Source organism: Liolophura sinensis, chromosome 7 (genome assembly GCF_032854445.1).
Source record: "Liolophura sinensis isolate JHLJ2023 chromosome 7, CUHK_Ljap_v2, whole genome shotgun sequence".
NCBI lineage: Eukaryota > Metazoa > Mollusca > Polyplacophora > Chitonida > Chitonidae > Liolophura > Liolophura sinensis.
This window is the reverse complement of record NC_088301.1, coordinates 7,956,617-7,983,238: the sequence shown is the minus strand read 5'-3', so window position 1 is coordinate 7,983,238 and position 26,622 is coordinate 7,956,617. Positions and strand designations below refer to the sequence as shown.

Here is a 26,622-nt window from a genome sequence, read left to right as displayed (position 1 = left end):
TATATCTAGAAAAAAACTTTTATTCCAGAAATCACATACATATGACGCATATAGGAAAGGTTCGGATGTGTATATAGCCATTCTTTAACCGCCTTGGAGGTATTTCTCAAAACCTATACAGGAAATGGTGTGCCGGAATTCCTCGATGCTTTTCTCTGATGCATCCAACGACAGGTATAGATGTTTCAATGATGGCTGTTAAGCCCATGAAGCTTTGTTGAAGTATCAAAGAAGAAAACGAGAGACTTTGCGATCGAGACGAAACATCCTTTTGGATATCGGCGTCGTCACTGACGTGCAGATCTCTTAGCGATGCGAAACACATCCAAGTTGAGACCGATGCAAAGGAGTTCGGGATTAGCAAGACCTTTCTCAGAAACGAGTATAACTCGAAAGAGAAGGGTCTGTGGGAAAAGCTTTAAGCCCCGGAATTCCGTGGGTAGAGAGCTCTATTAACTTCCGGGATGAAGATGACGAAAAGACACTTGCCCGATTCCAATCACTCGTCAACAAAGATTAAGGAGCCGGAGACAATAATTCTCCTGGGTTAGAACCGTGCCCTCCCATCAAAAATCCTCTCCATGTAGGTTATATGAACTGTAAACGTGGCCAATTTTATTAAAGATCACATGGAAGTTTTTGTCTATGTAGATACACGTAGCCCTATATATTACTTTAAAAAGTACCGGAACTGTCTATAGAAATTGACCCACAGCTATTGGTATTCAGTATATCTTTAAGAAGAAAATCAGTTAATGAAAAACACTAACATACGAATCTGATGATGAAACTATAACAGGGCGAGTCTCCATTAATCCACCGTGAAAAGTTTCTAAAATGCACATTAACCACACCTATCAAAACATGTTCTTTCACAAAATGAAGTAAGTTATAATTACGGTGGAAAATTTCGATATGATATTTGATGAATTCAAATCCTGAATTATCATTGATATTTGTGAACTGGTTCGAAGTTAGGAATAGAATGATTAACTATTGTTTTACGGTATTTTTAGACTTAATATGCACTTCTTATAGCCGGGTTTGTAATAGCAGCTACCGTGAAACCACGCCTTTTAGCCGCGTCAGTTTGAGAGCGCATCCATCTAATCTGGTCTAAACCTGCGTGATCTCGCGAGTTTTATGAATTGCCGATTCTGCTTATTATGTTGAAGTATTGTTTACTTCTATGATTATTTTATAATTTCAGAAATAGACTGGCCATACATGTAAGATACAATGTAGAGAAAACCACGCAAAAATATGTTACATATATATTATGCTTCATGAAATGTTTTCTTTCATCCGTTTACAGTGACGTCAGCACAATCTGACGTGTGCATATTTAACATGACCGAGGCCACTGGCAGAGTGTTCATACCGGAGTCTAATGACGTTATTTTGATGACAGACGACAACGTCACAGTAAGTTGACCTATCTTTGCTTATGTGTTTCACAGCGAACTCAACAAAGATACGATCCTTTTTTGACAGCTACCAAATGGCCTTGTATATATTCAAGCCTGTACTGAACTGGTGACGGTGACTTGGTTGCTGTCTTCCAAATCATTACTTTACTAATGTATCTGTTATACATCTTTCGGACAGCAGAGTTTTAACAGCAAATGTACCAACATTTTCAAGCCTATGCTTGGCTGGTGGCGGTACCTTGACGAACGGTTTTTATTGCCTTCATTACTAATATATCTGCTATGCTCCTTTCTTGTCGAAAAGCACCATTTTGACAGCAAATGCATCAATATTTTCAGGCCTGTGGTTGGCAAGAAATGGTAGCTCGAGATTTTGGTTACTTAACAATATATCCGCTGTATACACCTTATTCTACATTTTCAGGCCTGGGTAACCGCTTGCTTTCTATCATCGGTTCTTGACTATAATATATCCGTATCTGTATATATCTCTGGTCAGGCAGCACCGCTTTAACAGCAAATGCACTCCCTTTTTTCACTCTTTTGTTTGGATGGGTACTTGAGACCTGTTATATGTTTTTGGTCAGGCAGCACCGCTTTAACAGCAAATGCACTCCCTTGTGTCACGCGTGTATTTGGTTGGTTACTTGAGACTTGCTATACACTTTTGGTCAGACAGCACCGCTTTAACAGCAAATGCACCCAAATATTTTCAGATGTGTGCTAGGTTGGTTACTTGAGATCCCCTTTAGGCCTACTTTTTTCGTCGGACAGCCCCGTTTTAACAACAAATGCACTTCTATACTTTCAGGCGTGCTCTTGGCTGGTGACGGGTCCTGCCGACTCGGTCATAGAGTTCGATCTGGAGACGGTCTCCCTCCCAGGTAATGCCAGCCAGCTGGTGTTCGGGGTCGGTGATGAGCCGGGTAATTCCAGCACGAAATACGGCACGGTTCGCCCTGATCACCGACAACCTCTCCCCAAGGTTGTCGTGCCGCACAGTACGGCCTGGATTCAGCTCCAGGGAGTTTTCGACGCGGCCAATATCACGGTCGTCTTCACCTACAAAATCGTACCCCGAGGTAAAGTGATGTATCTGCTCCGGTCACGTTTGAATCCACGCTGTGAATTTTAAAGGTCTACTGTTACCGCATGGCGTCTGGTCCAGCACTGGCAGTTTAGCAAGAGTTACTTCAAGGCTCATAGGTCAAATCCTTGAGCAGTACATTTGAGAGTTCGAATCCTGGTAATGTTTTACTCATGATATGAATGATTTTTCCACCCGCAAGAGTTCGAATATAGCACTTTATGTTTTCCTTCATGTGAAAATTCTGCACGCTCCCGGTAACTTTACACTTAGAGCTCTAAATTGAGATATATAGGGGGTTTTGCTGTAGAAAAAGTAATGTAGTCATATTTTTAATCTCTTGTATTTGAGAGTTAACGAGGGACAGCAAGGGAGGTCATTTGGCTTAGGTGCAAACTGGAAGTTTCATTCAGAATATCTTCCAGACCTGGTTTTTATGAAGCACATTCACATAAAAACGTTTTCAGAATAGATTTAAAATATCGTTTACATTCGGTGTTAGAAAAAAATAGATTTGACGAATTAGATGAAGGGTAACATCGTCTACCCCTGAACTACCCCTAAAATCCATGATAATCTGTCAGTCATACAGCAGATAGATCGACCCTGTTGACCTTATTCCGGATAATTCTCTATACCTGTTCTTAAGTTCAAAGTTAAATCTTGCGACAAATTGCGGATATACACTCGTGTCGTTTCCGTGTAACACGGGCACCTGATTACCCAACTTGTCCTCTTTACCTGCAGCTTGACAAGGACAGAAAACATAAAGAGGTGTGTGTGTGTGTGCGGTATAGCCACAGTCCGCACGTTATGGCAAATCTCTCCCAGCTTAGCAGTTCACGTTGGCTGATGATACGGGCTGTACACAAAGATTAGGCCAAGAGCTGTGCCTCACTCGGCAGGTGATGTGGGTATACACAGCTAAAAATGCCCATGTGCTGATACCGGGACGTGATCCTCGTCGACAAATACATACACAGCCCCCTTCCCACTCACCACCACCCCACGAGTAAGGTTTATAGTACACCTGATCGAGTGCGCTAGGGCCGGGCGCAATCCCTTACACTTTCGCCGGGCAAATCCCCCGTCTTTTGAAGCGATCTAAACCGATCAGCCGATCCAAAAACGTGTGAGATTCCGGGCTCACTGGCAGATTTAACTTCACATTTCTAGCTATAAAGCCTGTATTGTGCGCTTACATATGATGTTATGCTGTCCTAACTTCGAAGCCGATTTCTCGACCTTGTGGTCCGTTGATATTCCCAGATGTAACCCCCAGAACTGAAGAGTAGCTTCATAACACATGGATAATCGCAAAGATTGGTACATATAACCCCCAAAATACAAGACAACCTCAAAACACACGGCTAACACTAAAACACCCGGGTAGTTATTTCAAAGACAGTTGCAGATTCAAAACATGTGGATTATCTACAAAACATACGGATAGCCCCCGAAAATATGGGTAACCCCAAAACACAGGGTAGTTATCTCAAACAAAGTGGTTCAAAATACGTTGGTTATCCCCAAAATACACGAGAAGCCTCTAAACACATGGGTAACCCTAAAAGACCCGGATAGTTATCTCAAGCACAGTGTCAGATTCAAAACACGAGGGTTGTCCGCAAAACACACGAAACACAAAACAACTTCCAAACATATGGGTAACCCTAAAACACCCAAGTAGTTATCTCAAACCGTCTAAGTTAGTAGATTCAAACCACTCAAGTGACCCTAAAACACACAGGTGACCCCAAGACACACGGGTAGCCCCCAAACACATGGGTAGCCCTAAAACACACGGATAATTATCTCAGAATATACACATGACCTCAAGACACACGAGTGACCTTAAAACACACAGGTGAACACCCGGCTAACTTCAAGACACACGGGGAACTCAAGCACACACGGAAAACTCCAAAGCTCCCGAAGGACCTCAAAACACATATGTATAGCCTTAAAAGACATACGAATAACCCAAAAGAGCACTAGTAGCATGGTGATACAAAAAGTAATCGCAAAACAAAAGTGGAACCTTAATAGAAAAGAGAATAGTCACACGAATGTGTATGCAGCTAACCTCGGTGCTTGTCCAAGTACACTGACTAGTAGGCCTAGGAGTATTTGGACACGCCATAATCATGGCTGCTCAACCTTTAGCCACAGACCCCGCCGCTCGCAGAAGAGATGAATAACTTCTTCACGGGAAGCGAATACTTTATTGTATTATTAATACAGGACTGTATGTGGTGACTGGAAGGGGAGATGTTAGGATGTGGATTTGACCAGCTAGTGGTAAATGGAGTGATTGTTCGAACCGCAGTCTATTCCTCAGCATTAGGACGGCGGGATCTCTGACTAGAAGTTCAGCAGTAGGGATTATGGCATATCCAAATATTTCTCTTCATATTAGACAGTGTATTCGGACACCGTCGTATAAAGAGGCTACACGGAGGATTTTTTTTAGCAAAAACCCCTCTTTGCTGATCAAATCACATTTTTTGTATTTATCTAGAATATATTAAATTATTGCCTTTCAGTAAATATCATAATAATTCTAAAGTTTAAAAAAGTTATAATGCAGTCCGCTTTATAATTTTGGGGGCCTTTATTACTCATTTTGAATGGTAAAACATGCACAGACGAGGCTGATATTTTGTTATTTTGTAACAGATGAGTATTTGGTCTGTTTTAAAATTAAAGGAAAATTCTATAGGATTTGCGATGATTGATTTTTTTTTCAAAAAATTCTGGTATAATGAATTATTCTTGAATACGGAACAAACCCCCAACAAAATAAATATATAAATTCTTCATGTTAAACTATAATAAATATCCAAATGATATCGCACAAAGCCACTCTTACAGACACTTACCACGGTACTCAGTAAAAGAAATCTGGCTCTGCACAGTTTAGTGGCATCCTGGTCTGAGTCGACCGTTGGTGCTGACATACTGACCGAGAAAATCGACGTGAGCACGCGAAATGGCCGGTGTCTGCCTGTCCCTAACACCTCGATTTGCAAATACGTTTATTTATCATTGGCTTTTCCAATAATCCATGCACAGGCAATAAAACCTTATTATCAAATGTTGAATCGGAGCTGTGAACTTCCTGATTAACTTGATCACGTAAAATCTCGCGCGGATAGGCGATGAGGTTATGAAATTTGACGGGCTGTTGAGGCACATGCAGGTTACCGTCGACACAGTGCTTTGTTACTGATTGCAAATATTTACCTCCTTATCCCAAAAGGTGTGACTTCCTCTAATCAGGCAGATATCAGTATATAGCACGTGGCGGATTTTAAATGTAGCCAGCAGGGTCGACGTTTAACACAGGCTCATACCTTGTGTTTACAACGCCCTTATTTGCCAGTTGTCAACGTCAGTCAGTTTAACCTTTTTCATACGTATCGGTAATTTAATTTCACAGGATAATTAGCATTTAAATATTCAATTATATAACGCGTCTATATATACATAAATGCCTTTAGCAGTTTATGGAAGTATTCAGTAATCTTGTGAAATTGATAAAAATGATTACATGCAGGTGTACGTTGATGAAGGCGGGAAAAGCCCAATTAAAAGTTGTATTTCGTACTGTCTAGTACGCATGACAAATGGCTGAGCTCTTGGGAGAAAGGTTTAGGTATGTGTACGTCTATAGCGAGTGAGATTTAGGCATAGCTTGGTTGGCGTTGTTTTGATGGTGTTTTCGGTGAGATATTCCACAAGTTATTGGTGCTAGAAATATTTCAGTATTATTCAAACAGTGCCTCAGCACTCTTCAGTTCAAAGGCCCTTTTGTACGAATTGCGCATCCACAACCTGAGAGATTGAGGTTTTTATATTGGGGAATAAGACGACAGTGGGAAATGTTTATTTTATAATCTCAACTGAGAGTCAAAATGACCTCTGACAGTTTCGATCTTCATATTAACAGCTTATACCATTTTTAGAAATAAAGGTAAAATGCACATTCCCCTAAGACTTTCATCCTGTATTTAAACTGCTCAAAAATCTCATTATTCCTGTGTGACTTTGCTCTTGTACGGTACAATCAATTCCTTCAGCTGTTAAAAAAAGACAAGTATCATTCAACTGGCTTGATGAATCCATTAAATGATTACGTAAGCCAGTTTGTTCAATGTTCCCGTGTATTCAGTGCAGTGTGTACATGTATCTTGCTTTCTGTACCTACATTTTGTGTCAACACACAAAGGAAAAACCACTGGGAATTTTGCACAGGAATTTACAAAAATGGAGAAAATAACGCAATGTTTTTGCGATCGATTCGGTTTTTCTGTAAGGTCACTTCGACATTGAGATATCCTATAAAGAAAAAGCAAAAAATGCACTTTGGGCATTTTATTTTTCATTGTTCTGAAAAATGAAAACATTTTTACAAAGACAATATTTGATAGGAATTCTGGACATAGCCAAATTACATCCCCCAAATGTGTGTCTTGGGATATGAGGGAGACAATTCTGAAACAGCGCTGCTGTTTGTCTTGTGGACGTTAAAACAATCACGGCTTCTGTATCTTTATATGCTGTCAGATCGTCATTTGATATGAAAGACCACAGACATCCATCTCTCTAAGCCAAACAAATCCTAGCGGCGTTTAACACAATGATCAAGACGCACGTGATTTTGGTTATAACACGTGGTCAAAACAAAGGCGTCGCGCGCACTTGACCGTTTAACACAAAGTTGTCTCTCTATTTCCATGGATTACACAAGTCATTTTTACAGTCTTGAGAGTCATTGCCACGTGGTCTATTATAATGCAACGCCAAAATTTTGCAAACGTTTGCAGTTCATTTAATAGCACTTGCCACGCGCTGCAAATATGTTACATGAAAAGCATTAGCCTTGTGCATATTTATTTATCTATTTACATACCTCCCATGATAATGTTCGCCCGCGTCGCAAAAGTGAAATATTTTTAATACGGCGTGAAAGTCGAATGAAATAAATGAATTTATTTATTCACATGTTTACTCATTTATATATATTTATGCATTGATTTCCGTATTTGGAAACATATATGCGCCCTATCTACAAGACAATTTCACATATAGAGAACAATTGATGGAAACTAGGCTGTACCCTTTTAGACAACATTGATGAAACTGGAGTTTTGGTCAGCGACTGCTATCAGTGATGTAGACAGTGTTTTGTACAAGCATATATGAGTGCGTGGGCTTGACAAAAGAGTGCATCGCTGTGGTGGCTCTTGGCCAAGGAGGTCGCGGGATCAAATCCACCTTTGCTGTATGGTTTTGTTCAGGATGTTTGTCGGGTGCATCTACATCTATTAACCTGACAGCCCTCATATAAGTTAAATATAGGTGTTATTTAGTTATCATTTTCAAACTGAACGGTAAAAATGAAAGCTTATACGATGACACTATTTTAGCGTAGTCTCCCGCCGTACGTGGGACGGTCTGTCTATGAAATGGTGGGACTTGCCTATCGTAGTGGGTTTCCCCCGGGCTCTGTCCGGTTTCCCACCATTATTCAGGCCACCGTCGTATGATTGAAATATTCTTGAGTACGGTGTAAAACACTAATCAGGTAAATAAATAAATAGATGTAAAACACCAATCAAACATGTTAATAATGTAATGTGTGAAATATATAGTTTGTGACATTACAACTCTCGAAAGGCTGAAGAACTGTGTTCTGTGTTTACTAAAGTTGACAAGAAGCGTTTGTACGGTATGACTGACTCTATTGTAGCACAGATATACAGAAAAAACCTAACTGCCAAAATTTCCCAATATCATTCATCAGACATGAACCAGCATACGTGTGAGTTTCTTGCTGAAGGGGAGACAATCCTGCAAAGCACCTGAAACTGACAATAGGATTTTGGTTTTGTAATGTTTAAGTACTCAGTGTTATGGACTACTTCACGTTATCTGGTTTTTGTTTCTGTAAAACACCCCCAGATGGTTTCAATATTTTGTTTAGACGTAAGCGAAAAAGGCAAACATCAGTTCCGATGTATACGAATTCTCTACGTTCAAGTGGAATATACACGCACTTTTCAAAAAATGTAGAGATATTTTATTTAAATGATCTACTGGTCAATCGACCTGAGCAATATTTGTCATGTCTATTTCTTCTTGCAGTGGTATGCGAGACGCCGGTTTTGCAAACAGCCCTGACCGGAGAACTGACATCGATAAACTACCCTGGAGAATACCCAATAAACGGAGAGTGCACCTGGAAGTTCGACATACCGGAAGGATATCTGATTCAACTGATCTTTCACGATTTCGATCTGCAAGACGACAGCGACTTTCTTCTCATTGGAGACGGTACGTTTGTCCCATTAACTCTTAGTCTGATTGCTACAAAGCCTTTATAATAAAGTTTTGCTATTTAGACTGTACCTCATTACTAGATCTATGGTCACAGATGTTTAAATTCTGTTGGATTTGTACTAATGTACAACACTTTCAAGATTCTGACTTATAGTATCTAAACATAAGAGATTAAATCACATCCAAAGTTTCTTTAAAAATTCTTAACTTTATTGAGTCCCTCTAAACGCGTGGTACTATTTATATTCATGTTAGGGGTGATCCACTCATGGGTTCTACTGTCAAAAAAATAATCCGTTAAATTTAACAGAAAGTATGTTAACAATGAAGTCAAGGCATAACCACGTAAATGTGTAGAGGGTATTACGCAGTGACGGTTGAATACAATAAATATTGATTGAGTGAGAAGTGGAAATAAAAACCCACGAGACGCTTATCATTTTTACCTTTCACGAGAACAATATTTATGGTATTCAACCTTCACTGTGCAATATTCTATTTATTATTTATATTCTGACATTTTCTCTACATGTACATAAGTGCGTATCAGTTTATCTGTTGCATCCGTGAAAAAAATAAGCAACGGGCCATCTTCGTCGTATTTCTGATTCTATTCATACGCGCTGTAATTTCTTTCACGTCCGCGCACACAAAACCTCTTTACAGTTTCTGTCAGAAAGTAATTATACATTGTACCAAGGTGCTTATTGCTAATGCAATAGAGGTATTTAAATTAAGCACAGGAAGAATTTCTACCTCTTTTTCTTTTTTTTCTTTTTTTTTTTTTTGACGAGCTATATATTGCGCGGAAGTGCACGGCCTTGTGATGCGGTCCACAAAGTTCAAGGTCTCCAGCAGTGTAATAGCAGAATGTAATAACAAAAGTGATATCTAACTAGTGAAGATATCATTTTTATCAGTGAAGGAAATACAGGGATTTCACTGATGTATAAATAATAAAAAGGGTTTCACAAGCTTTCGGTCAACATGACGGGGTCATTATCAAGTGACTAACCACTTTATTTTTAAAAATATGAATGGTGTATGGTGGAATGTTTATAAATACAAGAGCAAATCATTGGCTGTGTTTACCCGTATAACCACGCCATTACCTCACATTATAATTAGAACGTCATAAACCGTTATGGAGAAAATTAGAGTGAGTGAGGACTGTAAGTAGGGTGGGGTTTAACGTTGTACTTAAAAAAAATTTCAGTCATATGACGACGAAGGAGCCCTTAGATTGCCTATCCACCCCTCTTTTATTTAGTGCTGAGACGACTCACGAAGGCAAGTAAGCTGCCCCACCGGGACCATTATACTGATACGGGTCAACCAGTCGTTGCACTGCCCTCTTAATGCTGAAGGCCAAGCGAGGAAGGTAGTTCCTCTTTTAAGGCCTTGTATGTGACCCGACCCATGTTTGACTCTGGATCTACCGCTTCCGAAGCGGACTTTCTATCTGGACCGGTAAAAAAATGAGATATGCATGAAGTCTATCATAACGTCACAATGCACTGTATTGTGGGACAACGTCACGCGGTTTACAATACGTCTAACATATGTGGAAAACATCAATACCAAATTATCAGTATGCAGAATGTTTTATAAGCGTAAATATTCTATAAAATAATACTTAACCATATCATATACCTTTAAAGACTATAATCTGCTGTGATCGTGAGATTATGCAACAACTATTACAAACAGATTGTAGTTGTCAAATGTAAAATTATTATAAGGTCAGGAAATACGTCTGAAATGGAGTTAGATCTTTGTAATAAACTTTTCCCATACATTGTTGATTTATACGGTCTTGATTTGTATGAAAAAAACAATATAAGGGATAAGTTTTTTTAACATTTATAATGCCGAACCTAACACCGAAAATTGTCGATTTGACGTAAAATAGTGTTAGATTACAACAATTTCTATGCATTTTGTACAAAGTATTAAAATTTTTAACACTTTAGAAAGCTATCAGTATAAATTGATATTTCAATATCACGGTAAAAAGGGTAAATAAAATTTATATTTATGGCTGTATCTCTTTTGATGTGGTCGCGTATATAGGCCTATATACCAAAATTTATCGAATAAGTATACCTCTCCTAATATTTCTATTTTCCACTATATTCACGAAGTAGGGTAGTGTGGCAACATCAATAAACGACTATTTTTTGTTTTTCTTGGTTTGTTTTTGGGGGGGGGGGGTTTGTTTTGGGGTTTTTTTTTCAATAAAAACATTTTCAGTGAAAGAAAAATACTGAATCATGTGTTTAATTGCGTCATTTGTTGGAGTTGTTACATTAGTATACATGTCCTACTTAATTACATTAGCTAATTCTGTCCTCAGGCACACAAGTCCTTCAAGGCGTGTTCACCCCGTATACTGGTCGCTTGCAGACTTCCCCCTACATCGTTACATTCGGTTACCGTCACGTCTGGCTGCTGTTTATATCCAACCACCTGCGCGATGACGGCGGCCATAAGGGCTTCAATGTCACCTATGCGATTTTACCTAAACGTAAGTACATGACCTGGAAAGTGGGTCAAACATGCTATTTTCACATGGCTATGTTGGTGTGAATATTTTAGGGGCCTGAGTCGGTAGAAAAAGCGTTACTGTTAGCCAGCGTATGTCTTCAATTAGAGAGTGCCTTATTGACAACTGGAGTTAGCACTTAAGTGTATGAGAGTTGTAACTTTGTCCAAAATATTGAACCTTCTGTGGTAGTATGCACGATAGCTAAAGCCACCCTCCTTATACCTACAGAGTTTCAGGATCAGTTCCATTTAAATCCACAATGAAAATTTCACTGACCTTTACAACTCGTCCATATATTTTGATATACCCAAAGTCATCCAAAGTGTAAACATATCCAAGTCTGGGTCGTTTAACCATGTGTTAAAACTTTTGAATCGAACATGTCAAACTAACGAACGCCATATTTTGAAATCTAACCGTCGGCAAAATGAGAGCAAACAGTTTGAAAGATACACAATATTCAATGAGCAGAATGCCCTTATATTGGAAGGCAAAAAAAATATATATTTATTAAACAAATTTTCATTGGGAAGTCCCATAGGAAGAAACTCTTTAACCACCAACACGTACCTCACGTGCCGGAACTTGGCGGTTGTGCAGATTCAAAACACGGTGCACGTTGATACTTTATAGTTTATTGGGTCTTACTGTCAATCAGTTGTCTACGATGCTCGTGTGGCTGTTTGTGCACTAACACATTTGTTGAAGACCAATATTTCATCACCATTATAGCTTACAAGTGTACAGAAACACTTGGGAATGGTCGTCATTAATGTGCTATGCTGTGGTTTATGCTGGCGGCTTCGTACGAGTGAACAATTCTTGGGTATGAAGTTAAACAACAATGAAATAAACAAAATGAACACAGCGAAAGTATGATTGAACGATGTACGTTTAATCCTACGTCCTAAGGGACACTCGGGCGGTATATTCATCTTGCTGAATTAGATTGCCACGCTGGATTTATGAACAGTTGCAATCAAAGCCCAAGTGAGATACATATTTTGTCATCGACAATTTATATTCTAGCATGGTACACGATTTGAATACTGATTTCACTCAGCCGCCTAGAACATAACTTGCGCCCTTCCAACATCACTGAAAACTGTTGACTGCTTCTCTTTGATTCTGTCCTATTTCGTACTTTATATACCATCTTAATTCTTTGATGGTTTGTGCCATACGTCGTTTTGGGAACTGGCCTTGCGATTATTGACCTGGAACGTCCTTATTGGTTGACGGCTGGTATACGAATGTCTGTTTCGACGCGTAGATTCTCCATGCTGATATGTTTTGTATTGTTTACCCGCGTAAACCAGGATTTTGTTGGTAGGCTAAATCTCCGAGACCTGGCAACTTTGCATTGTATTCTTGTAAACTTTATTAAATATAATCCCGAAGATTCGCCAGTAACTTTTTAAAAAAACTGCAGTTAACCCATTACTGGATGTTCTTCGTTCTACTTAATTCTTCTTAAGCCATGGTGCCTGGGATGGAGTGGGGGATGTAAGCTACTTTTTAATCATTTACATGAATATTTGGGTAAGACCCTAGACCTTGTAACTCAAGAAATAGGATTTTGAGGAATCAGGATAAAAACTGAATTTTCCTTCTTAATATCAGCCTACATGTGTCTTAGAGTAAAATCCTAACTAAGGTCAATGGACAAGATATGATAAAAGACTTACAGCATAGACAGCAAAACCAGAACAGCGACGACCGTGTGATAATTGGATCATTGTCACACGTAACCACTGAAATATGTCTTATCAGTTTACCTCACTTAGCGTTTTATTCTAACTGTTTATGTAAATGCTTATATACCAGCAAATTACACGCCACTAGCATTACGGCTTAAGCAGACCTAGATCAAAAAAGCAGTGATGTAAGTGACAATTTATTAGACTTTACTAGCATATATATCATTACTAGAAGTGCTGTGTTGTCAACACATTTAATATACAATAACGTTAAAACAAAGCAAAGGGACCCGGCCTCGGGGATGCTTTGTCCACGAAAAGAATCCCGAGGCCGTATTCCACGGGTTACGTGTTACCATTCGCCAATTATTGTCCTCGCTGCTCTGGTTTTCATCTTTATACTGTAAGCTTTTTATTATATTGCGTTTATTGTAGTTATGAAGGGATCTTATGATTGAAATCGCGCATTGTAAAGTTAATGCGTATTCTAAAGCACAAACATGACAAAAAATTAATTAACAAATGGTCATCTGGAGGATTGCCGTGAATCTGTAAATATTTCTGACATATTATCATGTCAAGCTGAGTTGAAAAAGGTGTTTAAAATTCTAGTTACGAATATTTGAGAACGAAGAATTTCTTTTATTTTGGGGGATGCATTACTGTTATTGTATGTATACTACCACGTCATGTTTATGTCTTTGGTAAAAAAATTACTAATTGCCTACATATACGCTTCTGGAAATAGAGAATGTTTGTTTGATCCCGGAAATCGTCTGCTTAGTGACGTCACGGATGTCTGAGTCATGTGATGAGATCAGAATTACCGTTGAGCTGGAAGATACTGAGTACATATTCAAGGAATTACGAAACGAGCTGGGAAGATGCAGAATGGCTTTTTCTCATGCAGACCAAACCGTTACATTCTGGAAAGACGTTTAGCATCTGGTATCTTAGATAATGTGCCCCTGTGTCTTAGTGTGCTGAAAAATAGGCTTTGTAGACAGTTGATATTGTCATTTGCAATATGAACTGTTATGTATAACAAAGTTTATTTATTTATTTGATTGGTGTTTTACGCCGTACTCAAGAATATTTCACTAATACGACGGCGGCCAGCATTATGGTGGGAGGAAACCGGGCACAGCTCGGAGGAAACCCACGACCATCCGCAGGTTGCTGGCAGACCTTCCCACTTACGGCCGGAGGGGAAGCCAGCATGAGCTGGACTTGAACTCACAGCGACCGCATTGGTGACAGGCATGTATAACAAAGATAGTGGTTACAGGCACTTCCCTTTCAACCGTTATATAGGACACACGAGGTGCAGTTTCAAACCCGGCCCTGGGATTCCCTTCCTCTTACCATTTATAGGGCTTTAAGCTGTCTATGACGCCTTTTCCCCAGTCTAACGATCGTTGAAGATCACTTATCATCCACTAATATGGTGTGCATATCTATACTTCACGTGTGGTATTGAGGTCTGTGGTTTACTCATCGCACTCCGTTTCCCTCCACCCATAAAACTGATGACCATCGTATAAATGAAGAATTCTTGAGTGTGGCGTCAAGTAACAATTGAATAAATATATTTATATAAATATATTTATTGTAATTTATTTCGTCTTCCTCGGAGCATTCTAAGTGAAATTTTAACAATGGATACAACAAGAGTTCTTACCTAACCCCTCGGGTTTAACATTGTTAAAGAGTTTGTTGAACCGATGGGTTTATGTTTAACTGTATCAATACATCACCTGTTTCACTGCAAACTGTTCAAAATCAACTAGAGACCTTTGCCAAAAGAGAATTCCGTCTTCAACTATGCAGCGTGTGAGAGAAAAAATCTCAAAACAAATGAATCCGTGTTGCGCTGACATTCACGGACGGAGATGTAATTCAAACTGCAATCTACAGACAGTGACAATCCAGTGACTAAGCCTTAATTTTTTATTCAAACAACTACACTTGTTGCTAACAAGGCTCAGCATGATCATGAAATGTATATTTTTTTCCTTTCGTTTTGCGAATGCCAAGAATGCTTTAAACGGACTAGGATATAGGGTTTAGTGGCATCACAGCCAATAATTGATGCAATGTTAAATAATAAAAGAGCCTAAGCATACTTCGTTGACGTGACTTAATCTACAATTAGCAGTTCTCTGCAAATTGCCGAAAAGGTTCGAATTCCCCTTTCTGTACTGCCTGGAATACTCCGAGCAGGGATCCTCTGTTTGCTTTTCTTAACCCCTCAAGGCTTAATCGATGGCATCTGAGCTCTAACGGTTTATTTGGATATCCATCCAGCAGAATGTATTGAACATTCCCGTCATGATGAGTTGTGCTGAAAAGGATTTTTGGCATTCTTCGTTTTTTATCAGGGGAATATTTGATATCGTCTTCTGAAGGCTGTCTACCACCGCGTGCACTAAGTTGCTACCCACGAAAGAAATTATGCACTCAAATGCTTTAAAGGACGTCGTGATTCGAATCTGTTGTGATACACTGTTGTGATACACTGTTGTGCAATTACTTGTGTAAAAATGCTATAAAGTTCTAGGGGACCAGTCGTTCAAAACTGTATCTTGATTTGTTGCATTTCTTTGATTATAGGAATCAAGAGTTTTCCCTTAGATAATGTTGGTCATTGTAATCTGTACTACGAGTTCCGCAAGGTTTATGATCCCAGTGTTCGTCCTACTGAGACTTATGGCAGACACAAAAAAACCAAAATAACCTGCACTTACAATTTTTACCCAGTGCACATTTAGATTCCATTTTGTCTCATCCCTGATGATTCCGCAAAAACGTGGGTTACGCCTAACATTTCTCGTCTAACTTGGTTTTCATTCTGGATCACCAAACGACGTTTGCACTTTATGTTCTTTAGTCCAAGGTTTGTTTATATTTGAATTGACAGACACGGAGAATGACCTTCCTCCAATCCAGACGATAGCTATCCCCAAACCTACCGGTCAACCCTGGCTAGAGAAGATACAATTGACCATATCCGGCCTGAGCGAAGACGAGGTAGGGCATCTGCTACCAATTTCTACAATACTGGCTTTGACTTATGTCTGAAATATTATTCCAAAAATGAATTTTGAAATTTATGATTTAAAATTGCAAATGCCTGCAAGTGAAATGTGTAGACGAGGATCTCAAATTTATAACTTCTGGAGCAGTAATCTAAAACGAAATATTGAGGTTTTAAATTCTCTCTTCAAAAGTCAAAAATAGCTGTGTTTTATCAACTCAGAATAATAATAAACATTTCTTCGTTTGTGCATTTATAGTAATTAACATGCGAAAAACACTTAGGAAACGAACGCGAACAGCATAAAACCTCCACCAAAATGATTTGTTCATGTTAGCTGGAGCAGTCTCGCTTTTACGCTAAAGCTTGCATAATTGTTCCATAGCTCTGTCGTACAAGTGCGTTGGTTTTATTAGAGCCCTGAAAATATATGTAAACTGAACCTAAGTGAAATATTTTAAATATTCTAACAATCGATTAATGTTGCACTGGTTTTTTACGTTGTGATAAGTATTCAGGAATTTGCCAGAAGAATGGTTTGCTGTGTTTATAGTTCATAATGTTGTGAACTCTGACAGATTTTAGACAAATTGCAAATTTTGTACATATGCCATGCCAGTTTTGAGACTTTTCAGAAGAATGCTGTGTTATGTTTGTATATTTTTTTTCGTAGAATGTGTTGTTCTGGTGGTTTCAGTTCGCACGTGTAGTAAATAGTTTCTTAGACAAACAAGCAAAGCGCGGATTCTTTGTCCGGATGGGTTTGGACCATTATCTGTTGGTCATCGTCCTCAGACACGGGTTTACCCTGTCCCCCCACCCTCAGCCCTCCTTGTGGTTAAGACAATTGATAAACATCACTTTATGACAGTATCAGATCAATGAATGACATGCTGACTCTTCCAATCCAGAAGGCAACCCAGCGAGACTTAAGACTTCAGTCTCCTTATTCTCCCGCATTCTCTGTTTGCAGATAGAAGGTGACATTGAGCTGTTTAAGGCGACCATAGCCGGTTTCGTCAGGGTTTACTGTAAGCACGCCAAGTCCGCCTGTGGCACGCAGTCCAAACACATCAGGTAAGTTGTGTGTGTGAGACGGACGACCTGGACGGTCAATCGATGGCAGGGTTCAGAAGCACGGCATACCTGGACGCCTTTAGATCTGCCCTCCCTCCAGCTGCGACCCTTGCCGATTACATCACGTTCTGCTCCTCTTGTGTTTAGCCAGACTACTGGAGTTTTTTTTTTGGCTAAGTAGTTCACTAAATCAAGACGAGAAGACATTTATCCCTCTGTTGTGGATCAGAATAGGTCTGTCCGTAGGGTTGTCTACGTAAGTTGCCATCGTGCCCCAGGTTGCAATCATCAAACCGAGCTCCCAGGTATCACAAGTCCGGGTCACATAGCTTAAAGGCGAGCGAAGAGAATGCCGTGTCCAAGTAGGTGACGTATAGAAGGAACAAATCCTTAATGATACGGTTATGTAGGACAGGCTATCGGCCAAAATATTTGAGTGAGTATTGCATCAATAGGGAGGTTTTCACGCTTTGGCCGGATTTGATTTGAGGCCCGTGGCCCGGTGCGGGAAACGTTTTAAGCTGTGTCAAAACAAATGGCTGGCGCTGACCCCATGACATTTTTGTCATTTCTTCACCACATGGAAGCTTCGTTGAAGTTTTGCCTTCGAGCCGTCTTTTGCAATCCTTTAAAGCATCTAGCATGGCTTTTCTATCTTCCTCTATAGCCAAGTAAAACAAACCGTAGCCTCAATTCGCTTTTAAGATAGCCAGTCATCGCAATGATGGATAGTGGACCTAAGATTTATCCCTGGTTCTCAGATTCGCTCATTACATCAACAGGTTTAACGTCTTAAAGCTAGCGAATTGAGACCAGACAATGCCAGGTCTGGCAAACGGTATTTAGCGCGTTTTGGGGTATAAACTGTGCCATTTTACATCAAACTCTTATAATGCCTTACCCGTCTCTCGCAAGGAAGTTCTGTGTGGTGTTTAATTGTCGTTTCACAGCTAACTAGACAGGAAGGGTGTTTACCGGTCCAAAACGGAAACAGTTAGCAGATTAACGATTTCTATCGATCATTTTCTTTCTCCTACCTTGAAACTGAGATGGTGTAACCCGCGTGTTCTCTTCCAGCTCGGACGACGTTAAGATATCGGAGGTAAAGGACGGCAGCAGGAGTGTGGAGGTTGAACTCGCTTTGGGCCCTGATTTCCCGGCGAACATGGCCGCAATGTCATCGTTACATCTCGACGAACTGACGGATGCTGAAACTTTGAGTCAAGACTCCGATCCCGTCAAACCGGTAAGTCGCGTAAATATGACGGAGACTTAGACAATAAAACCACAGTAACGACGACAATCAGTCAGGGTTTTATTCTAACTGTTCATGCATATGCCCAAAATGCAACTTATACCCCCTCTAGCATGATGGTTTAAGAATAAGTTTAAAAAATGCGGTGATGTTACTTGTCATTTACTTGACGTCACTGGTCTATAATTGTTCAGAATGCAAAGGACCAGGTATCAGAGATGTTTAGTCTATCAGTACAATCCTGGTTTAGACAGAAATAAAGTATAAACTTTATAGTAAGTATAGACTTACACCATAGTAAAACCAGAGCAGCGACGACAATGTGATAATTGTAACCAACATGCAGTGTCCGCACAGTTCAAAGCACGGACTCAAAGGACACTTGAAAGTAGAAAAAAAATTAAATTTTATATTGATATTACTTCTCGTTTGACGACCACAAACTGGGCAATAGCAAAGGGCAATGTTTTGAATAAATTTTACTGGTTTTGAATCCAGTCGTGAAGCATTTTACGGGCAACGATATGTGTAGCATCAATAACTTTTGATGAAGAACATTTATATTTAATCATAAAATGATGACGATGGAAACGGTGAGGTATCAGTGGTAGCTTTGTGTCCGCTTAAACTCGCTTATATCACGGATGAAAAGACAGCTATTAATCCAAGCTCCCGAATCAAGTGGTAGGATAACGTTTGGCTTAAGTTCTCAAGACCGAAGAAGATATACACTGGAGTTTTCCCGTGCCTTTAGCGTTGATATTTGTGATTGATGCTCTCTGGTGGGGTTTAGTTTCATGTTTCATAGGTAGTCTTCAAGAAAATTGACGTAGGCTTTTGGCTATTGTTTTCACCGTTCACGTTACTGAATAATGACATTTGCAACGTTTAACTCAAGGTTTAAATAGGCACATGGGCGAAGAAGATTTACTTTGGATTTTTGCAGTACCTTAACCAATGACATTATTGACCAATTTTCTAAAAACACGTTTAACTTAAGGTTTGGTCAGGTTTTCTTTACTTGAACAAATAAAACTTTGGTTTGAATTTTTCTGCCTTGACATTTCCAAACTGACAACTGACATTTTCAAATAATTCTGTCCGCAAAGGCTTAGCTTAAGGTTTCGTCGGACATTCACTAGACTAGAACCAAGAGGATTTGTGTTGGATTAGTTCAGTGCCCTCAGGAACTTCTGATATTTCTAATCATGTAGTAGTATAGACTACAACCACATAGACTTATGATTCTTTTTCTTAGGATTCAGAAAACATTGTTTCTAGTTACCTTTGACTTGACCAAGTTTCACTTTTGTTCTCAGTGCCTTTACTTTATACTCACATGATTAAATTGAGTGGAGCAAATCTTCGTGATAGGATTAACTAATTGCACGTTAAACTCTGAAAGTCTCTATAAACCTTTGTGTTTTGGAATTCAGGAAATAACTTTGTTAACACCTGTAACATGCTGAAGTAACAAGAAAACTCTTCTAACCCTTACCTGAAGTTTTTTTTTAAATGAATTGAACACATGATATCTAATATTTATTAATATGTAAAACGAGAGAAACTGGCTGATATTACAGGTCTTCTTTTAGAGTTAAGGAAATTAACGATTTGCGGGGGTTTCACTGAACATTTGGGACTATTCCTCCTTTAATATGGTGAAGTAGATCAACGAGTAAATAAATATGCATAATACTGACAAAGTTCAAATTTCTTTGCCGCTTAGTTCTTCTGCACTTTGTTTCTATGAGGTTAACCGCGGAGTAATTTCCTTCATTCGTTACCGTTACACTTTAGTAAGGACATTCGTCGTACTTCCCGCCAGAGACCAGGCTAGCGTTCCGAACAGCATTTTCACATTTCACCTCGACAAACGTGTTGCGGTCGACTGCTAAGTCGTTTTCAACCTCCCAGCGTCAGTGGGAGGAAGCAGAGCCGAGTAAACTATGTCTAACACGCCTGGGACGCAAGTTTCTTCCCCCTATGTGATAAGTTATATGTAAATGTCACATGCCCCAGGACACCCTATTTAAGGGATTTCACCGTCTTCTGTTATACCCTGGATGCTTGCTAAAGACTTGCCCAACATTCTCGTGGTCAAAAGGAGTTACCCAAAGAAGAAAAAAAGTCACTTTTAATGTCGCTCGCTTTTATCAAACGTTTAAGTCCCTCCCCCACCCTCCACCCGCGAGAAAGCTAGAGAACTGCTGTTTACTTATGCTACATTTGCTACAGGAACAAATCTGCGTCATATAATTACCTTAGTTGTCAGTGAGGGGCCTCCGTGGCCGAGGTCGTTAACGTATCAGCGCCGCGCAATGACCCAGAAGCCTCTCACCAATGTGGTCGCTGTGAGTTCAAATCCAGCTCATGCTGGCTTCCTCTCCGGCCATACATGGGAAGGTCTGTCAGCAACCTGCGGATGGTTGTGAGTTTAGCACAGGGCTCAGTCCGGTTTCCTACAACCACAATGCTGACCGACGTCGTTTAAGTGAAACATTCTTTCGGAGTTTGGCGTAAAACTCCAATCAAATAAATAAATAAATAAATATTTATCACTGTAAGTTGTTGTTCTCCAGATATAGGCCTGGACGTCGTTGAACGCAATTAGACATTCGGATACGATAAACAGATTAAAATAAACATAGACCTAACCACAGAGGCTTGACTTCAAACACTGGCATGTAAAGAATGGATGCATCTATTGTAACCAAATGATTGGCACGTGACGTTTCAAGATATTTATACTGCGCAGAAAATAGTTTGTAATATGTGGAAACTACCTCGTGAAAAACTTGCATGATAAAAACATATATATACATACAAGAAAGGAAACGAAATAAAATCTGGATCAGCACCACCTTGTAATGTTTTTATTACACTACCTTTGCATCATCGCAGTAGAATGCAACCTTTCAAAAGGCAAAATGCCAAGTTTTAACAACAGCTGATTTGAAAGAATCATTATAGTTTGAGCAAAACCAATATAAAGACAAAGAAACAAATGTACTAAACAAACTTGATTTGCTTGATTTTTGCTGACACCGGAAAGGTCTACAGTTTTCCTCCTTACATAGCTACAAGGTGTTAGCCTATTTGGGTTTGCATGAAGAGTCAACTTTTTAACACAGGCTTTAACAATCGCCATTGATGACATAAATCACTGACTGAGTATGGCTGTAAACAACGTCATCGATCTGTATGCAGCAAAGCGAAGGGATTATAATAACAGACAATATTGGTTTAGCCACATAATTAGTATTTCCAAAAACGTAAACCCGTAAATAAAAAAGATGTTAGCTATTGGCAATGTATTTGTTGTGGGAAATATCCCTCTGTTTTTGTAGACATTATATAACGCTAAATGTATTTGTTGTAGGAAATATCCATCTGTTTGTATAGACATTATATAACGCTAAATGTATTTGTCTGCATGGCATGTTGAGAAACAAATGTATGCCATGTCTCAACGTTTGAGCTATGAACGATTTCACATGTTCTGGGAACCACTTGTATATACATATAGGCCTGTTCTTCGAACATAACATATGTCGTAACTCCTTAAGTAAAATGGCATCTGCATGTATTCGGATTATAACTTTTGTTGATGGATTTTTTGAACAGATGTAGTTTACATGCATCGAACATGGTAAAGATTCTCTCCCGGTCTCAGGCAACACTTTAAGTGTTCAAACCCGCATCCGAGAGAGTAGAACAAAAGGGAAGTCAGTCAAAGGCGTGGCTATTCACAAGCCGGCACTGTAACGTAACATCATTCTATCGTTTCCTGTTTCCGTGCGGGTGACCAGGTGTTACAAGACTATTTATACATTCCGGAGTCTGCCTAGTGTATAAATCCATTCACACGTGCTTGCGTACGATTGCCACACGCTTGGCCTGCAGGCTTGCTGAGCAAATCCCACATATTGATTTTGTCCAGTGAGAGCAGACGTAGAAATTTGTCGCGGAGATACTGTCTAACGGGAAATACACATATTTCGAATTCCAGAGAAAGCGAATCATGCCCTCAAGTCAATAATGTGTGAATATATGGACACTGTCAACAAGATATCCTGGTATATGGGCATGAACATGTAGCGTTTTAAAACGTCCGTTGACCGTACTTTGTGTAAACTAAAATGCACAACAAAAATTTTGGGGTGTTTTACGCCGTACTCACGAATATTTCACTTATACGACGGCGGTCAGCATTGTGGTGAGAAGAAACCGGGTCATCAGCAGGTTACTGTCACACCTTCCAACGTACTCCGGAGAGGAAACCAGCATGAGCTAGACTTGAACTCACAGCGACCGCATTGGTGAGAAACTCTTGAGTCATGTCTGGTATTTAATTATAGAGAACTGTAACTACGTCGTTGTATATTGTAGTACGTGACCATGATTTTTTATTTATTTACACGTTTGGTTGTTGACTGAGAGCATTATGGAATGTGAAACAAAGAAGAATAGCGCTTGTAACGTCATTGGTTCCCATCACTATAAGAATATTGTCTATAAATCCCACCTCAAAATTTAAATATTTCAATGCATTTGTTTTCAGTTCAGTATAGTATGGAGGGTAACTATAGAATATAGCATGGAGGGTAAAACCGGATCAGCGGGATGGCGATGTTCGCGGTTTAATTATAACCTCGCGGCACTCGTGCCCCCCGGAACACGCAGAACCGCGCCCTCCGCGACATTCGTGCCTTAGCGATGAGCACGTGAGGCGCGGAGAACGCAGATCCACGCTCTTCGCGACCTGTTGACCTGCTCACAAGCACAGGTAGATTTCACATGTATGTAAACCGCTGTGCAATGTTGTGCAGCTTTCCTCAGCAAATCAGAAACTCAAACGATAGCACGGACAAAACTATGATAATGGCGACACTGAATGCAAACCGATGCGCAGCGATCTTATACTGCAGAAAATACAGTGTCCACTTAGGTTCGCTAACGCGAGGGAATGTGAGATTTTGCATGGCATCTGTTATTCAGTCCTATAAAAAAAAACAATATGTAAGGCAATCTGTTTTTCATTTTTTTTTTTATTCCAGATGCATTCAACGTCAGACGGGTCCACTGAAGGGATTCCCCTTCCCAAATGGCTCATTGGTGTCATTGCAGTCGTTGCCTTCTTAGTTGTCGTCTTTTTCGTTTTAATCGTCTACTCGTTATTGAAGGATCGAAAAAGGTAAGTCTAATAATGTCCACAAAAGCCGGTTTGCTTTGTTGAATAGTTGTTGCATATAAAAACCATCTGCCTTGACTTTACAACAAGAGGGGTAGTTTCAACTTTGATATTGCAAATTATCCTTGCTTAGACAGCAATATACTGAACGGTTCCGCATACGGCGTGTACATATCTCGTCTTGTAGTTTTGTTAGATCATGCGTGTTGTGTGACGATTTCAATCAACGTCACAAGTTGTTACTGCAAAACTAGTTTGTCAAGATTATTTCATCAAATTCCTTCACTCCAAGTTTCTTAAGTTTTACAATGAGTATAATTCTCTGATAAATGTATATGGACAGAGCGTCCAGAATCTCCGGCGCTCTGCTTCATGATTGTGTCTAATTCCGCTTAATCTGGGGCGAGGGGCTGTATATTTATCGTGTTGAATTAGAGCGCCACGTTGGATATGTGAACAGTTACAATCAAAATGCAACTGAGATACACATTTTGTTATCGACAACGTATATTCTAGCATGGTACACAATTTGAATACTGATATCACTCAGTCGCTTAGAACAGACTTTGCGTCTTTCCAGTATCACTGAAAACTGTTGGCAGCTTCTCTTTGCAGTTTGTGTTTGAGTTCAATGTCAAGAGATTTGACTGACATTGTGATGGCCGCAGTTTTAGAATTTCTCAGGGGTCAATTCTTCAAAAGTGTACTAAGCATTAGGGCAGGATTAAATCTTAATACTGGTTTTATCCTGATACAAAATACATGTAAATAGCAACTTTCGTTTGGACCAAAGTTAATACCAGGCTTAAGAGCAATACCCTTTAGGACAACTGAACTCCGTTAAATATTTGGAAGATGTCCTTGGATGTGTCAGTTGTTACAGGAAATTCTGTCGTGATAGCAATAGCTCTTCTATAAGGACACACGTGGAAAACTTCATGCGAATCTCTTCCCTCTTTCCAGGTCGGAAAAAGCTCAAGAAGATGGCCGATCCGAATCTCCGTCCGACGACACAGAGACTGGCAAAGATGGTCAAAGCGCGGGAAACTCCAACGCTAAAGGAGCCTCCCAAGACAAAGTAGAAACAGTAACAGAAATTGCAACATCAGCTGCCATTCCGAATGGCACCACCCCAACGGTTTCCAAGAAAAGCCCTCAAAACGACGCCAAAAAAACAGAAACCAGCGAAAAAGTGGTCGATGAAACACAGCAGCGAGCGGATCCCGAAGGAAAGTCAGACGTTCACGTGATTGAACCGCTTCAGAGTGCGCCTGCTCAAACGGAGCCGGAAATGAATCCCAGTCCCTCAACATCCACTTCCCATCCAGATCAAGCAACCAGTAAGGCTGCCTGTCCTGAAAACAACCCCGATGCCTCAACTGAGAACAATACCGAGGCTAAGAATCAAGAAGGCGAAGACAGGTACATAATAATGGAATAGTTATAAAATATATAGCTTCTGACATTTGTTTTTCTCCCCCAAGAAATATCCTGAACCAGAGATTTCATTTGTTTAGTCGATAGTTAGCTTACATAGGGCTTGTAGATATATTCTGTTCGATGAAATTAACACGTTGGAATGCATTCAAGTTAAGAGCAACTAAGATACATAGATCCGATTAATGGCACCATGTAAACTAGCATTGTACACGAATTGGATATCAACTATATCTGTGATCCTTGGATGTTACTGGAGTCGTTCAGGCATCATCGGAACCTGGTAAATGCTTTTCTTTGTAAGACTCCAACCTAATTTCTTGCGTTATATACTTTCTTATATAGTCCCTGATGATATGTGTTGAGTGTTGGTTTTGAAATTGGGCTTACGATTTTTGAGCTGGAATAGCCATTATAGCTAAAGATTGGTATACGCATGTCTGTTGTGGCACGTACATTCTATAGTGTAATTATCGATTACATAAGGCTGAGAAAAACAAATCTGCATTTTTAAGGAACAAGTGCCTTTTGGATCAATTTTACAGTTATTATACTGTTTAATAATCACCGATCTAAAAAAAATAAATCCGCTATTTTATACCTCCATAGACAGTGTGTCGGCTATTGTGTTATGTTTATGCATGCTCATCACGTGACGTATAATGTGTAGTCTTCTGAATGGGGCTATTGTTTTGTATTATGTTGTTTTTTATTTTATTTTATTTTTAACAGTGCCACGACGGACTCTGCGGATGACGTCACCACGCCAGAACATGACCTGAGCACAGATTTGTGAAGACAGTACATTTGGGACCTTGTAGCCTATATGCCGGATACTCTACATAATTGTACAAAGCTCACACTATTTGTACATAGGAGCGTACCCATGCGTGACACAGATCAGTGTATCACAAGAATCGTCGAAACGCTGCGGGATTGTTTCGTGATTTAATCGTGGGATTATTTCGTGGGATTATGTTTCTTTTTTTTTTTTTTCGTTTTGGCTGACTTTTTATTTTGCTGTGTCGAATGTGTCTTCCACGATCTTGCGAATTTTTTCACCCAAATTCCTGAATGGAGATAATTATTCTGTCCCATACCATGAAGACTTGATGACACGGATGAATGAGTTTCCAGCTTCGATATACCTATATGCCATTGTGGATGTGGGCTTCAAATCCAGAATCATTAATGTACAGCTGCTACTCTTTGACAACCGACATCATCCCATGATATAAAGTCCATGTGCTTTATCTGTGCGTATGTATGTACATTACTGCTACAAGTCCTCGTATATGCGTTGTTTGTCTCACAAGACATAAACATTCCTATGCAACTATATACATTTTGAAGTTGAACAACATTTGTGTGCATAAAGTTCAAGATGGACGCGCCCGCCTTCTCGTTCTATCGTTGTGATTGGCTAGTTGTCTCCAGTGACATTATTGGGTGAACTTTAAACCATTCCCGTCTCCCGTACGGGTGTATGGCGATCGATTACACATATGAACT

General features: G+C 39.7%; 1 protein-coding gene across 1 annotated transcript; it reads left to right on the top strand.

Moving 5' to 3' along the window:
- The first annotated feature begins 1,350 nt into the window (after window positions 1–1,350).
- On the top strand, window positions 1,351–26,039 carry LOC135470604 (uncharacterized). Its single transcript, XM_064749641.1, has 10 exons — window positions 1,351–1,425; window positions 2,242–2,512; window positions 8,668–8,856; window positions 11,219–11,389; window positions 16,031–16,140; window positions 17,121–17,224; window positions 18,302–18,470; window positions 23,540–23,676; window positions 24,637–25,095; window positions 25,843–26,039. The coding sequence occupies exons 1-10, from the start codon at window positions 1,351–1,353 to the stop codon at window positions 25,904–25,906; spliced, it is 1,749 nt and encodes a 582-aa protein (XP_064605711.1). The 3' UTR covers window positions 25,907–26,039.
- Window positions 26,040–26,622: the final 583 nt, after the last annotated feature.

Bases quoted from the DNA above. Each gene is read 5' to 3' on its own strand.
- LOC135470604 (XM_064749641.1), top strand. From the start codon at position 1,351: ATGACCGAGGCCACTGGCAGAGTGTTCATACCGGAGTCTAATGACGTT. The intron at 16,141-17,120 runs GTAGGGCATCTG...CTCTGTTTGCAG, and splicing joins CCGGCCTGAGCGAAGACGAG to ATAGAAGGTGACATTGAGCT. The intron at 23,677-24,636 runs GTAAGTCTAATA...CCCTCTTTCCAG, and splicing joins TTATTGAAGGATCGAAAAAG to GTCGGAAAAAGCTCAAGAAG.